Source organism: Echeneis naucrates, chromosome 12, assembly GCF_900963305.1.
Source record: "Echeneis naucrates chromosome 12, fEcheNa1.1, whole genome shotgun sequence".
In the NCBI taxonomy this organism is placed as follows: Eukaryota; Metazoa; Chordata; class Actinopteri; order Carangiformes; family Echeneidae; genus Echeneis; species Echeneis naucrates.
In genome coordinates, this window is record NC_042522.1 from 13,196,997 (window position 1) to 13,211,170 (window position 14,174).

At 40.5% G+C, this 14,174-nt stretch overlaps 1 protein-coding gene across 2 annotated transcripts in view; it reads left to right on the forward strand.

The window, feature by feature from the left end:
- pappaa (pregnancy-associated plasma protein A, pappalysin 1a) overlaps positions 1-14,174 on the forward strand; it is an 82,314-nt gene that overhangs the window by 26,964 nt on the left and 41,176 nt on the right. For both annotated transcript variants that reach the window (XM_029515384.1, XM_029515385.1), the window contains exons 8-10: positions 4,519-4,647; positions 4,843-4,934; positions 7,759-7,955. In XM_029515384.1, coding sequence (XP_029371244.1) covers positions 4,519-4,647; positions 4,843-4,934; positions 7,759-7,955 — 418 coding nt within the window. The remainder of the gene's footprint in view (positions 1-4,518; positions 4,648-4,842; positions 4,935-7,758; positions 7,956-14,174) is intronic.

The following is a 14,174-nucleotide window of genomic DNA, read 5'->3' on the forward strand; positions in this document are numbered from 1 at the left end:
ACACTACTTTCATTCTTCAGTGCGGCCAGCGTCAGCCTAGCATGGCATGGCCATTAACAGCAAGGTCAGCGGAACTCAAGCATGCACCTAACAGGGAACAGGTTGAAAGCCACGTTTAAAAAGTTGTCATCACGTTATGAGGAGCATAACTCTTACTTTTACTCTCCCTCCAGTCCCGTTGGTGGAGTAAGTTAAAAATGTCCATTAAAATAGTTTGACATTTTTGAACTCTGCAAGAAACAGAAACGACCTAACAAGGAATCCTTTGTATCTAGTTACCTTTATGTTGTTATTACGTAGTTTTGATGGGAGCAATGTTTAACTTTGTGCTTGCTATGTCACTGGGTCACCAACTGTATAAGGTGTAGTCTCATTACTCAGAAGAGAGCAGTGCTGTTTAATGCTCTCAGCAGTTAGATGGGTGGACTGCTGTTATTTTTCGAGGGAAGCCCTTGGCTTAGGAAAGGATACTTTGAGGTCATCCTGCCTCCGATGTTTTATACACAACTCATATGCTGCAACAAATGCATTTTGCAGAAAAACTAACTGCAAAACAATTATGTTTTCCCTTCATGTAATGAGGAAATGTTGCAAATACCCTTCAGTTTACACTACTTTGGAGTTTTTGAGAACCCAAAACTGCTGGGCCTGTTTTAGTTTGAAAGCTTCAGGAGTAGTTTACCTTGCAGCGTTGATGTGGAGAAGTTGAGACCTTCAAAAACAATGACATAGACACCCACATTCATTTGGACTCTGCCATGTTAAATACAACATGTTGTTTTCTTTGATAGCAGCTGCTGCGCTCTTAAACAATGATATAATAAAACAGTTGACATGATGGAGAAAAGTTGGGAGAGTGGACAGAATATTTTAATCCAAAGTTTGTATTTGGGACCACGGAGAAAGCCCACAGTGTGTGACTGGGTGAAGGAGTCCAGAGCCGATACAGGTAAGCACGTAATGATTCACGCACACAACGGCATATGGATTCTTCGTGCACTTGGGGAAAAAAATGAAGGATTGTGTAGCTAACTCTACTCCTGCTGTCTAATACTGTTCAACAGTTTTTACTTTGAACTACAATTATTAAACTGAAAGTGAAAGAACAGACATTTAGGCTGTTGAAGCTGTTCACTCAAGGCTTTAGCAGCTTCATTCAGGAGACGTTTGAAGCATTTGGTTGAAGAAAATGTGTGCAGTAGTCTGCCATGTGGTGCTGCCAATGAGTTTGCAATTCTTTGCCTTAAATGCCAGCGTTGACTATGCGCACAAACCGCAGCATGGGATGTAAGAGGTCATGGTTATGCACTTACTCATCCGCCACGACTTCCTTTCTTTTTGTGGCCGTACATCAGCAACACGCTACTTCCACCTTTGCTGCTGAAAAGACACCAAGACATCACTCATCAGGAAAATGTGACCAGCCAAGTAATGCTGTCATGTGTCAGGTGTCTAGCTACTGGCTATGGTACCTTCACATCAGGACATGTGCTCAATCAAAGCTTTTGGGAGAGCGCTATTTTGATTTTCACTGTAATACCTGTGGGAAGCTACATGGACTGTGCCGCTGCATAATGAGGAATAGATGACTGTTACCTCATCATATTTTCCACTAAAGCCCCTGTGCCCTACTTATACAATTTCTCTCTTTAATATAATCGCAAGTCACCCCTTTGTTATACTCATTTGTTAAATTAATTTGTTTCTATATGTATTCCTGTTTCTCTACACTCCCTTATCTGTTAGTCACGCGACTCAAACCCCTCGACTCTTTCTTCTTGTTTGTTCTTGCATGACTGATCTCTCAGTCTCGACACTTCAGTCAGAACAATTACTTCTCTGTGCACTGGATTACCTTGAGTATCTACAGTATCATACTCATTATCCACTAAAAGAAAATTCGTGTGCCTCCTTGCTGTAAAGCAATATCTACTTCACTCTTCTTTCTGTCTCTTCTGTGTGTTTGCTCTCCTCAAAGATAAAGTCTCCCGCAGCTTGACTTTTCCAGGGGCTAAACTAATTCAATTAGAGGGGGCATGTTTGAGTGTAGCCTGGAGATGCACCAGCATGAGCCAGTGCTGCAGAAAAGGACACAGTGTAGTATAAAAGAGAGTCTGTCAGGTCAAACACTCTGTATTGATTATAATAAAGCCAACTTAAATATCTCATCCTAGACATGAATATTACTGTGAGGAAATTCATTGTGTTATTTGATCTTTAGGTTCGTCGTCCTTTATACTTGGGACAACACAGCTAACTTGAACTTGGTTTACTTTCTTCCGCTGGGAATACGATGAACAAACACAAGAGTAATGTAGAAATGAAGATGAGGGGAAAAAAAAAAAACAAAGGCTCCGCACCACAGTCAACAGTCCTGAAAACGTTTCGACTTAAATGCCTTTGTGTTTCTGTCTTGTCAGCTGCAAACACACACATATAGGCTTTTCGTTCTGCTGTCACATGCTGCTTCTTTTGTGAATGTTTTTTAGGATCTGGCATTCGTATTCACTAGAGTGCCCGATCAAAAATATTAAACTGAATTGTTTGTGTTAGAGCTCGTGAAAACTCATGACTTCACTGAACATCACTGAAAGACTTAATTGCTGCCTTTCGCTTCAGCATTTGGGGTACCAGAGTGCTGCTTGGTGCTGGAGCTGCGTCACATTGATTATATAGAAGCAGAGGGAGTAGTGGTTTATGACTGTGCACTCCTGTTTAAGCTTTAAGGACACAGGTGGTGGTTAATGTGTTATATGTATGAATGTGTATATGACTGGTTACTTCATTTAAATGAGGATACTGTATGCATCCACTTATACCCTGATATTCACATATAGCTGTCACTGCACTGACAGCAGTGTACCGTGGATTCCCAAATGTTATGTATTCCTATCTCCTTTTAATAACACGGAACATGTAGTATGCATTGCACATATTTTCTCGATATCGCGATATATTTTTTATTGCTCATATCCCTCGAGTGCACCTTTTATTCTGTTGTTTCTTTACCTTTTTTTTCTTTCGAAGTACATCTACCCAATTGTTATAAACACTTAATTTCTTGTCAATTATATAAATGAAGGAGCAAATTGAGACTTTCTCTGTAATGTAGCACAACAATCAGATGCAATTCAAAAAGCAGGGAATCAGAGTTACATGAGGACACAAAAAAAAAAAAAGAAAATGGTTGGTGGAGGACAAACTTCTGACAACAACCAGTGGATATAGTATGGACCAGGCCAACACACAAAAGAGAAACGCGTGGTTTATTAATGTGAAAGTGAGAACTCATATGAGTCAAAACTAAACAAACTTACATATCAGTGTTATGTCAAAGTATATCTTCGCGTACACACAACCACAACATGTTGGACCAAAAACTCTGAAAGCCAAAAAAAGAACCATGAAGGAGAGACCATGACCATAAGTGACAAATCAAAACTTCAAGTGAGAAACCAAAACAATAAGCAAAAAGAAAACAAATTCAAAAAGCAAAGAAAACTGTAAGCAATACAGCTGCAAATGAGAGTGCTGATATGAAAATCAGTTAACCATTTTAATTGTTGGAAATACATAAAATACACAATTAGGCCCTGAAATTAATTGCTTGCCTTTACATGTTTTTTCAGTGGTTAGTTCTATTTCTCAAGTAATAATCTTATTTCTTAAAGCAGGCAACTTGCCTTCTGGCTGCACATTTCAACATATTAAAGCAAATAATTTTTAGATGAATTTTAGGAGACCCACAGTGTGCGTCATTCATTTGCCCTTACAGGAGTCCAACATAAACTACTGGCAATATGAAAAACATGTAAAGGCAAAACAACTGATCAGGCAGAAGAAGTAGATACTTGATTGGATAAACTACCCTCATGACAGCACCCTCACTTGCACTAGTGTTTAACAATTTACAGTTTCCTTTTCTTCCATTTTGTTTTGTTGATTTGCTTATGGTTTTGGTTTCTCATTTATAGCTTTGATTTTTTTCTTTTTTGTTTATGGTTTTGGTTTTCTCATTTATGTTTTTTTTTTTTTCCTTTCAGACTTTTTTTTCAGACTTCCTTTACATGGTGACTCAAGAAACCATCATGGCGACTTAACATCGGCAAAGTGAGTAGCCCCCCAATATTTCTCCTGTCCTTCACATATTCATCATGATGGTTCCCTGAATCACTATGATAAAGAAACAAAACAGGGCCCAGAAGTGCGTAAACGCATTTTAATCAGCGCGTGACTGGATAGGTAGATGAGAGGAAGTGTGTGCTCAGACAGATGTTTTTATTTGTGTTGGCTAGTTTAGATACTAATAGATTGTGCCAACACACACACACTCACTAGCAAACAGAACAGGAATCCAAATGACCCTTTCTCCACAGGCCTGGTCCGAATATCTCTCTCAGAGTACAGTCTTTTACTCTTTCGCTCTTTGAGTCGGATTCTTTATCCGATGTTTCTTCAGAGCTTCATGCAATCTGAAAAATTGTGGATTTACTGTGATTTATGTCTCTCTCTCTACAGGGATGTGGTGCCACATGTTGTGTACACCTACCATGTCCAAACCATCTCCAGCAGGAGTGAGAGTGAGCCTTCCCCACCTCTGGTGCACCAACTGGGGTCACCATATTGCGGGGATGGACGAATCCAGAGGTAAAAGGCACTTTAACACACATTAGTGGCATATATATGTATATTTTTATGTTTATATAATAAGATGCATGCAGGTACCCTATTCTATCAAGCATTTTGAAAAAAAAAAAATCATTGCTAATGTGTTTAATTTTGTATTTGCATGGCTGTGTTTTACGTATTTCCTACTATCAAACTACTATCCTGCTATTTAAGTTCACAAGGAGAGGAATGTGATGACATGAACTCGATGAATGGGGATGGATGCTCAAGTCAGTGCAAGAAGGAACCCTTCTTCAACTGTATTGGTAAGTCTTACGGATGATGATCGACATATTCAACTCCTGTCCTTCATTCATTCATTCATCCTATTGATGATCCGTTTCCGGGTCACAGGGGTCGCTGGAGCCAATCCCAGCTCACTCTGGATGGGGGGGGGGGGGGGGCTCATGCTGGACAGGTCACCAGTCTATCACAGAACCAACACACAGAGACAGACAGAGATAAACAACCACTCACACTCACACTCAGACCTACGGACAATTTAGAGTCACCAATCAACCTAAACGTGCATGTCTCTGGACGGTGGGAGGAAACCCACCCCCAACCCCCGCACATTAATAACCCAGGCCGGGTAACTCCTGAAATTTACAGCAAATTAAAACTCTTTTAAGTAAGATATCCTGGGCTGATATGGTCTGGAAAGAAAAGAGTGCAGCTTTATTTTAACTAATTTAGTGCTATTGGAAAAAAAAAAAATGAAATGAAAACTAAAAAATGTTGCATGATAACTTTTATTATGTTGACTGATAAGGTTCCCAGTGTGTTTTGGCCAAAAGTGATTCATATTATATCAGATGCAGATTACATTACTCAAGCTAAGAGTTGACAACCAGTTTATTGCATAACATTACACTTACACATTACACACCATATTATTATCATCTGTTTGGATGTGACTGACAGTTGTTTTTGTTTAGTTTTTTTGCATTATACCATAAAGAAGAAGGGCTGTAAATTTTGTTACCCACAGTCTAACTTTGTGAATGAACAGATTTGGCACTGGGGCATTTTTTTTATATCAAAGTACAGCATGCCTTTCTCCAAAAACAAAAGAGTAAGAATGCCATTAATAATAATATAATCACTATAATAATCACTTTGACCTTTCCAGAAAATAAATAAATAAACAAACACAAATCTGGAAGTCATTATCTTTTTATAAGGCTGAGTGATCTTATTTTACATAGTTGAGTAACTAGCATTCTCCTGTGTTGTTTTATTTTATGAATAGATGGATGGTTTCCCGTCCATTTTTCCTGCTGTCTGACAATCATTTTTGCCCCCCTGTTGGGATTTTGTGTGTGTTTGTGTATGTGCAGTACATACAACATGCATGCATGCACACATATGTGAGCTTTTGTGAAGTGGCCACTTAATCCCTGTCAGATTGCTGGATGACTGCGTTGGCTGTGCTGTTTTTCCACCAACTGCAGTGCTCGGGGAAGTGTGTCAGTGTGTGCGTGTTTGTGTATGAGTGTCTGACACCGTCTGACATAGTTGTAGTTTTGCACAGAAATCTGACACTATAATGACGGGACCTTCTGTCCATCTGTCTGTTTGTGTGAGAGAGGGCCTGCTTGTCAGTGCGCTGGAGAGTGAAAGGGAGAGCTGGATGGAGAATTGACACTAAGTATACAACTGGGCCAGTGTGCTACAGTTTGGATGAGCTTTAATAGGTTATTCACACGACTGAGCCGAATTATATCTGGAATTGATGAAATCGACAAGTTCTCACATGACCCCACCTGGCATTACGGTCTCGTTGGCTGTGTCTCAGTGGGGCTTCAAGTCACAGTAAACACAGGTGCAGAAAAAGCATAAAGGAATTGTAATACGATTTTCTTCAGTCATATTCACAGATTCCTTCAATCACTGAAGCTTTCCTTTTCTCTGTCTTTATCCATCTTTGGTCAGCTCATCACTCTCTTTCTTCCTGCAACTGTAGAGCTCTCTCTCACCCTCTTCTTTTTTCTCGTGCACTCAATCACTTTTCCACTTTTTCCGTTATCTGTTTATTCTATCCCTATCCAAATTCAAACACTGTAGTGATTCTCTGTCTCCTTTTCCATCTTTTTCCTCCTCCTCCTCTTTCTTTTGCTCACACTCTGTTACTCCTGCAGCTCTCACGAGCCACTGTTCAAGCTTCCTCTTGCCTCGGTCTCGCTCCTTCCCTTCTTCTTTGCCTCTGTTCCTGCTGAGTGAGTGGCGGGAGCGTATTCTGTATGCCCCCTCAGTAGCCCCTCGTTTCACCATTGCCAAAGCACAGAACTGACTTGAGTTTTTGGCTGTGCTGGGGAGGGCTGGAATTTCGAGGAGGAGGCCCCAGCCAACTTGGCACAGAATGCCGCCTTTCCCCCTAACTGGAACCCCACTGGCTGACACTGCTTTAGCTGAGAGCTGAGAGCAATGAGGCCCAGGCAACCTCCCTGCTTTGCTCCCCTCTTCTCCAGTCCATAAGCTTCCAGTTCCAGACCTTAACTCCGGGTGGGATGTCTGGAAAAATTACTGCTCTATCTTTCTTTACCTCTTGACTTTGCCCCCCCCCTCTCCCACCCCGCCCTGCCCTCCTCACGCTGTATTGTCTCTCTTGTTCATTTTATCACTCTCTCCTTTTCATTCTTTCATTTTGTGTCCTTCTTTGTGACCTTAACATATTGTGTCTCATCTCTGCTTGTACATCCTCATATTCTCAAGATTTTTTTCTCTTTTCTTCTCCCATGCACCTTTTATCCCAAACCTTTCTTTAAATCTGGTCTTCTCCCTTATGACCTTCCAAAATAAGATAAGGTTAGAAATTATCCCAAAGGATCAAGGGCTATAAAAGTAAAAGTAAAAAAAAAAGGGCGAGAGGAGGGGGGCTGAGGAGTAAAGACCTTTGAAAACATCACCTGTATGGCGTTGGACAAATCAAAACATGCTAGACATGGAAGAGAAGGGAGGTGGGAGGAGGGATATGAGGCACATAAACTGTTCTCAAACTTCACTTTACTCCAAAAAAAAAAAAAAAAAGCTCATCTAATGGTTTATTCTAAGTTACAACTTTTCCCCCGCTTTCTTTTCACCTGTCAGAGGAACCAAGCATGTGCTACTACTATGATGGTGATGGAGTGTGCGAAGACTTTGAGCGAGAGACTGGTGTCAGAGACTGCGGCCTCTACACCCCCAGTGGTTTCCTGGACCAATGGGCCGCCACTGTGGAGGTTTCCCACGAGGAGAAGCCTTACTGCTCCGGTGAGGTGGCAGCTGGATACCCTGCTGTTACCAAGGTAAGGCCATCGTGCACAGCTTGGCACACCTAAAAAAAAAAAAAAAAAGCTAGATATTTTGATGTAAAACTGTAAAACTGATTACTGATACCTTCATGTATTCCTGTTTGCATCACGATTTCTGATTCCGTGATTCTCTGCCAATTCTTTGCTATTGCTGTCTCATCCATGAATATCTTTTAACACACTTTTATTTTTACACAGCATGATGATATACAAATCCTTGATTTTTGTGCAACCCCCCCCCCCCCCCCAAAAAAAATAAACAAAACACAACAACACAACAAAAATGAAGGAATTTTCCCAGTTTATCAGTGAAGCAATTCTAGAGAGTGGTGCATTTCATTAAACGCCTCCCATGACAGGTGCAGAAGTTTGCTTCGCTCATTAAAGTAATGTTCATCGAAGACAAAAGCAGGAACCATTGATTCCACCTAAGCACAGTGGAATAATTGATCTGTTGCAAAGCAGAAAGGGCCTGATTGCCCAAAACATTAGAGTGAGACATGCATTCACAGACACACACGCACACAAAGCTTCTGACGAAAAGAAGTGCATTAGGTTCAATCCTGTTTAATCCCCTCTCCTAATATGGATGGTCAGAGCTATGGCTTGTTGTTGAAGTACATTATCTCCTTGAATTCCACTATTCATTTATGTCTATTCTCTTGATAGCATTCAGAGTATTTGATATTAAAGCCAAATGTCAACTAGCTTACTTTGATGTTGGGAGTGACATCAAATGTCCATTGTTAAATTTTATTATCATAAATATTGTAACCCTTCAAAGAGATATTTTTTTTGGGGGGTGAAACATTGCCAAAGCTTTGCTCCTCTAGACTGACAGCACTTTCTCTTATCTCTCTGAAGCATGTGTGTGATGTTAGATGTGTGTGATTTTGGACGTGTGTGATGTTGGAGCTGGAACTTGTTCCCGATGCTGATGATGCATTTTACAAGGCCAATGCACTGGTTACTCTCAAACAGCTGTGGTCAGGTGCCTTGCTCAAGAACACATTAGCAACGATTTACCCAGGAGATTAACCAACAGCTTTGAACGCAGTCGATATTTACATAGCACTGCTTTGGTCTGAGTGAAGAAAAGAAAAGAAAAGAAAAAAAAAAAAAGAGGAATGTGATCCAACTAACAACATTGCAGATGTTTCATTCTCTGAGAAGAATGAGACACCAGTGGCACATGTCCATATAACCATAAAGAAAGGATTTCTGCTGTGAAGGACACATTGTTCATACAAAAAGTACTTTTACTGTGGAGCACACACTGTTCCCCAAGGGTCATATGTGATGAGATCACCTCATTAAAAGGCCACTGACTGTACACTCCATGTGAACACACAAGTGCATGTGCATGTGTGGAAAATATGCAAACGCAGGTTAGCAAGACACAGTCACTATCTCTCTGCCTTGCCCTCTCTCTCTCTCTCACTTTCTCACGTTTAGTCATCTGTCCAGGACACTGGCAGCTGCATAGTTGACGCATGCACATCGTTGTGCACACTCATTTGCCGATGGTACTCCCTTGGAAAACAACGCTAACATCAAACAGCAATTAATGATTTTAGTGGAGATGCTCATTCAGTTCCACCTGAGTTATTGTACAGTCGAATGTGTTTGACCGTGGCAACTATCCAGGCGGCTCATGCCATGGGCAAACAGGCGTCATGCATCCAGTTCAAATGTGTCCATTTAAGAGCACCAAAATAGCACCGCAGTGGCTGATCAGTCGCAAAATAAATTTATAAAAGATGTTATCTGTTTTGAAAGAGCTTTCAGTGATTTTGGCACTTGCCTTCTTGCCATGGTATGTTAATCGTTGTTTTTGCTGACAATCACAGTTGATGGCACCCAGGAATCTGCCATAGAGCACCCAAGGAATAGACATTTTTTTAGGAATCTGGACTGCATTCCATATTTAGAGTACTTTGTTCAAGTTTTCTCAGTTTGTGGGTGATTGTTTGCGTGACAGGCTTAATTTTCCTGGGTGAACTTCAAGATCTCTTGGCAGAGAGGGATTAGAAAGGCATTTGATGTGATAACCCCCAAGAGATCCAAAGTCCAAACCTCAGATGCGCATAGTTACTCACGCTGGTATAATGTTGATCTATGATCTTTATTGAGATTTTGAGATGTAATTTTTTTGTGAGCAGAGTTGTCTGCCAAAAGCATTGTGGCTTTGCTGATACTGACTCACATATTGCCCTTGACTGTGGGATAATAAGCTGCTTGGCAACTTTCAGATGACTGTCATCAATATTAAAATGGCAACAAATGAGAATGGGGACTGCAGCTGGTCTGTGAGACTTATTTTCTTTATTGAGGGGAAACAGAAAGGAATACAATAATAGTTGTGTACTTCATTTGGCTTGAGAAAAGCGTATGAACTCCACTCTTCAAGTCAACTTGTTGCAGCTTATATATAGTACAAAAGTCAGCTTGAAGCGCCAAGAGTTGACTTCAGTTGTGTTCGAACACAGTCGGATGTGGTGCAAGACAAGTATTCCCTCTGTGGGTAACGGATAAATAATTATTACTATCAAAGTTTTTGAGCCATTTCAAAGGAAACATTTGCAGAAATAAATGCTGGTGTGAGTTTGGTGAAGAAAGAGTTCTGTACTTTTTTCTCTTGCTCTTATCCTTTAGATCAGCACCCATTTTCTGAAAAAGCAAATAAACTGCAGTCTTGCCAGACACTGCCGTGTAGAAAAGATTAATTGTGCCTTTACCCTGCTTAATCATTTTAACAATTTTACTCTCTTGCTTGAAGTCACTGAGGTATAAATCTGTAGCATATTGGGACATCTTTTCTCGAGACACAATCGTTGAGAGCATTTAGTGACGATGCATAAATAAGCTTAAAATTAACCCTGCCAGGAACTAAGCTGTAGCTGGAACAGCTCTTGAGTTAAATGGTGCACCCACTTTCTCTTTTTCACCCACTCAGTCTACCCTAAGTGAAATTATGACACTGATACCGAATGAGCACAGTAAGATCCTTCTACTGAAACTTCAGCCCAGTCATAGGGCTTAAGAAATCTGGGTCAGCTTTTCATTAAGGATATCTCTTTACTTTGCCCTATTCAACTTTCCCTCAAAATGGACTTGTCTCCCTATCCCTGCTGCCAAAAAGGCCCAACAGCATGATACTGCCACAAACATGCTTCAATATTTGAATGGTATTGGGTAGGTGATGAGTACAATCTTGTTTCCTCCAGGTATTAGAATTGAGGCCAAGCACTTCCACCTTGCTTTTATCAGACCAGAGAATCTTGCTTCTCACAGTATGAAATTCCTTTAGGTTCTTTTTTTTTTTTTTTTTTGCAAACTCCACCTGGGCTTTCATATTTCTGCCATAAAGCCCAGATCGTTGAAGCGACACAGTCATGGTCTTCTTTCTGGAAGCCAGAGTTCCCACTGGGCTCTGAGGCTCCTTCTCTTCCATTTATACAGGTCACTGTGATTTCTGGAACCATCAGTGTGGCAGAAATTCTTGTAAACGTCCTCATATCTGTGCCTCGACACAGTCTTGTCTGAGCTTTGTTGGCAAACATTTCTACCTCATGGCCTGGCGCTTCTTCTGAGATGCATTGTGGGCCATGACACTGATCTTAAACAGATCATATAGTCAGGTGTGCCCCAGTCAGAGGCTGAATACCTATTTCCATGTCTTTTTTCAGGTTTTCCTGTTTATCAAAAAAGCAAGTGTGAGTGCAGGTTGCTGAAACATAACTATATAAATATATATATATTTATTCTACAAGCACATTGGAGTACCCTCTCTGTCAACCACACTCTCTACAATGTCATTACCACGGCATGAGGCCAAAATGACAGTAAAGTTCTCTGCTGGAGTTAGTGTCTGGTTAACCGCGAGCATTCATCCCACAATATGTACAATTACTGTTCTTCTCATGATTGTTTGTGTGCTGGGCTGTGTGTTCATGTGGCTGAAAGACGAGTGAAGAGTGAGAGGCAAACTGAGGCCCAGAAAGAGGTTGCAAGTGCAATGAGAGTGCACAAAGAAAACCAATATTAAGTGTTTGAGCAAGGTGTTGGGCTGCCACAAACCACCAGAGCAGCTCCACAGCCCCTTGGACTCTGAATCTCTGGATCCTTGCTAGAAGGATGAGCATCATCTTTCCCAGGAGACATTCCCTCACTTCTTGAATCTGAGAACACAAACTGGACTAAGAACTTATCGCATCTAATGGATTAATTTGAAGACTAGAGGTAAAACATATATATATATATAACTACTCTCCCAAACTTTTCTGAAACAGCACATTGGTAGAGAACTTGTAAAACTTTTTACTAGTTGTATTTATTTGTTATATCGGTACGTACAGCCGTACGTTGCTTTGCCAAACCTTCACTTCTCCCTTTGTGGTTTAATTTAATCATGTTTTCATATTCACGGTTCACTGCTCTTTAGTAGAGTCACGAGATGTGCTTTCCTGATACACAACAATGCTAAAGTGTAGCCAACTCTGTGTGCGTCTGACTGTTTTATGTTCTGAACGAGCGTGTTGAGAGTGAGGGGATTCAATCGTACATCATTTCCTTCTGATCTAGTAAACAAGTCCTGTATTGGCTTTGTGAATCAGTCCCGTTTGATGTCTAAAGACAGTGTTTTTGTGTGTGTGTGTGTGCTTGTGTCAGTGTGTCTGAGAGGGAGAGCAAAGCGGGCAGCACTGATAGGGATCTTTGCGGATGCAAGAAAGCAACAACGGCGCAAGAAGGCACTTGAGGAGAAAGAGAGATCATGTATCTGCACGAAATCTCAAGTACTATGCACTTGTTTTTGTATGTTTAAGGGGTATATAAAGGAATATTATATTTCTGATGTAAAACACACAAATGCAGAGGAATAACAGAACACATAATTTATCAATTAAATTACACAATAAATGAGCATTTGTGTATGATAGTTGAACTTATTTGAGTTAAAATTTTGAAGCTTTACTGTATGCACCAGAGCAAGGCCGAGTTGATAAATGAGTGAATGCTCCTGCATTTAACGCAATACTGAGTGAAAGTTCAGCAACATAAGAATAAATGGTGCATGCAGCCATAAACATAATGCTCATATGTACACAATAGCGCAGTAGCTTGCAGTCTACCTTACCGAATTTAAATGTGTGCCAGAACTTTCTAAAGCAACACACATTCATTTTTTTGGCTGTGGACTGTTAATCTTAGCAATACTTCAAGACTTCTGGAGGTAGAAAAATTAAGTGCTAGTAGTTTAGATGGCTGTGGTTGAGGAGGTAGAGTGAGTTGCCCACTACTTGAAAGGTCAGCAGTCAAACTCCATCTCCCACTGTCTGCATGTCACAGTGTCTTTTGGCAAGATGTTGAACCTCAAAAGGCCTGATGGCTGTTCCATGTGTTTATGGGTATGGTGAACGGATGCTTGTCTAAATGTATCAATGTGTCATGTATAAATGCATCGTGCAGTTGCTCTTGTTATATTGTTTTCCAATAGCTGGGATTGGAGCCAAAAAAGAGGATGCATGCAGATTGAGAAAAAGGAGAGGCAGTGATTTGTAAATTAGAATAAATATGAAAGTGCTTGTGGCTGTCAAGTGCTGTTAAACCCAAAATAATAATGAGGGATCCATAAAGATACATTTTATGAAGGCTGAGATGACATACGACATAAGGGAAGGAATCAGAACCATAAATGTCAAATGACTGATGGACGAACAGATGTGGTTAGTGGTTGTAATTGGAGGTACAACAATCTGGAAATTAGTTTGACCGACAGTCTTACTCCAGTCAAAAGAAAATACATCACTGAATAAAAATCATTGTGAAAGTAGAATATGGTCCAAAACCATTGGCCATTCCCACATTAAAATGTCCTCAAAGCGAGCAGTGTGATCCAATCAAAATACCATATGGACACCAGGGAATGTATGAAGTTAATAAAGCTGAGACGCATTAATAATCACAAAAATACCTTACTACCAGTATAAAAGTCTACTCAGGTTTAATGGCTGTGTTGTTTTTGACCTTTTTGTTCCGTCTTTGAATTTTTGACTCCACCCCATGTAGTAGAGGGCATCTAATTTAAAATTGATGGCTACCTGTGAATGCAGTAAGGTGGCTCTGGCTTATTTAAAAAAAAAAAAACCTCCCTTCTCTCTTAATCAAACTCACACACAGGTACACAGTTAGAAACACACTGGCAAACACACA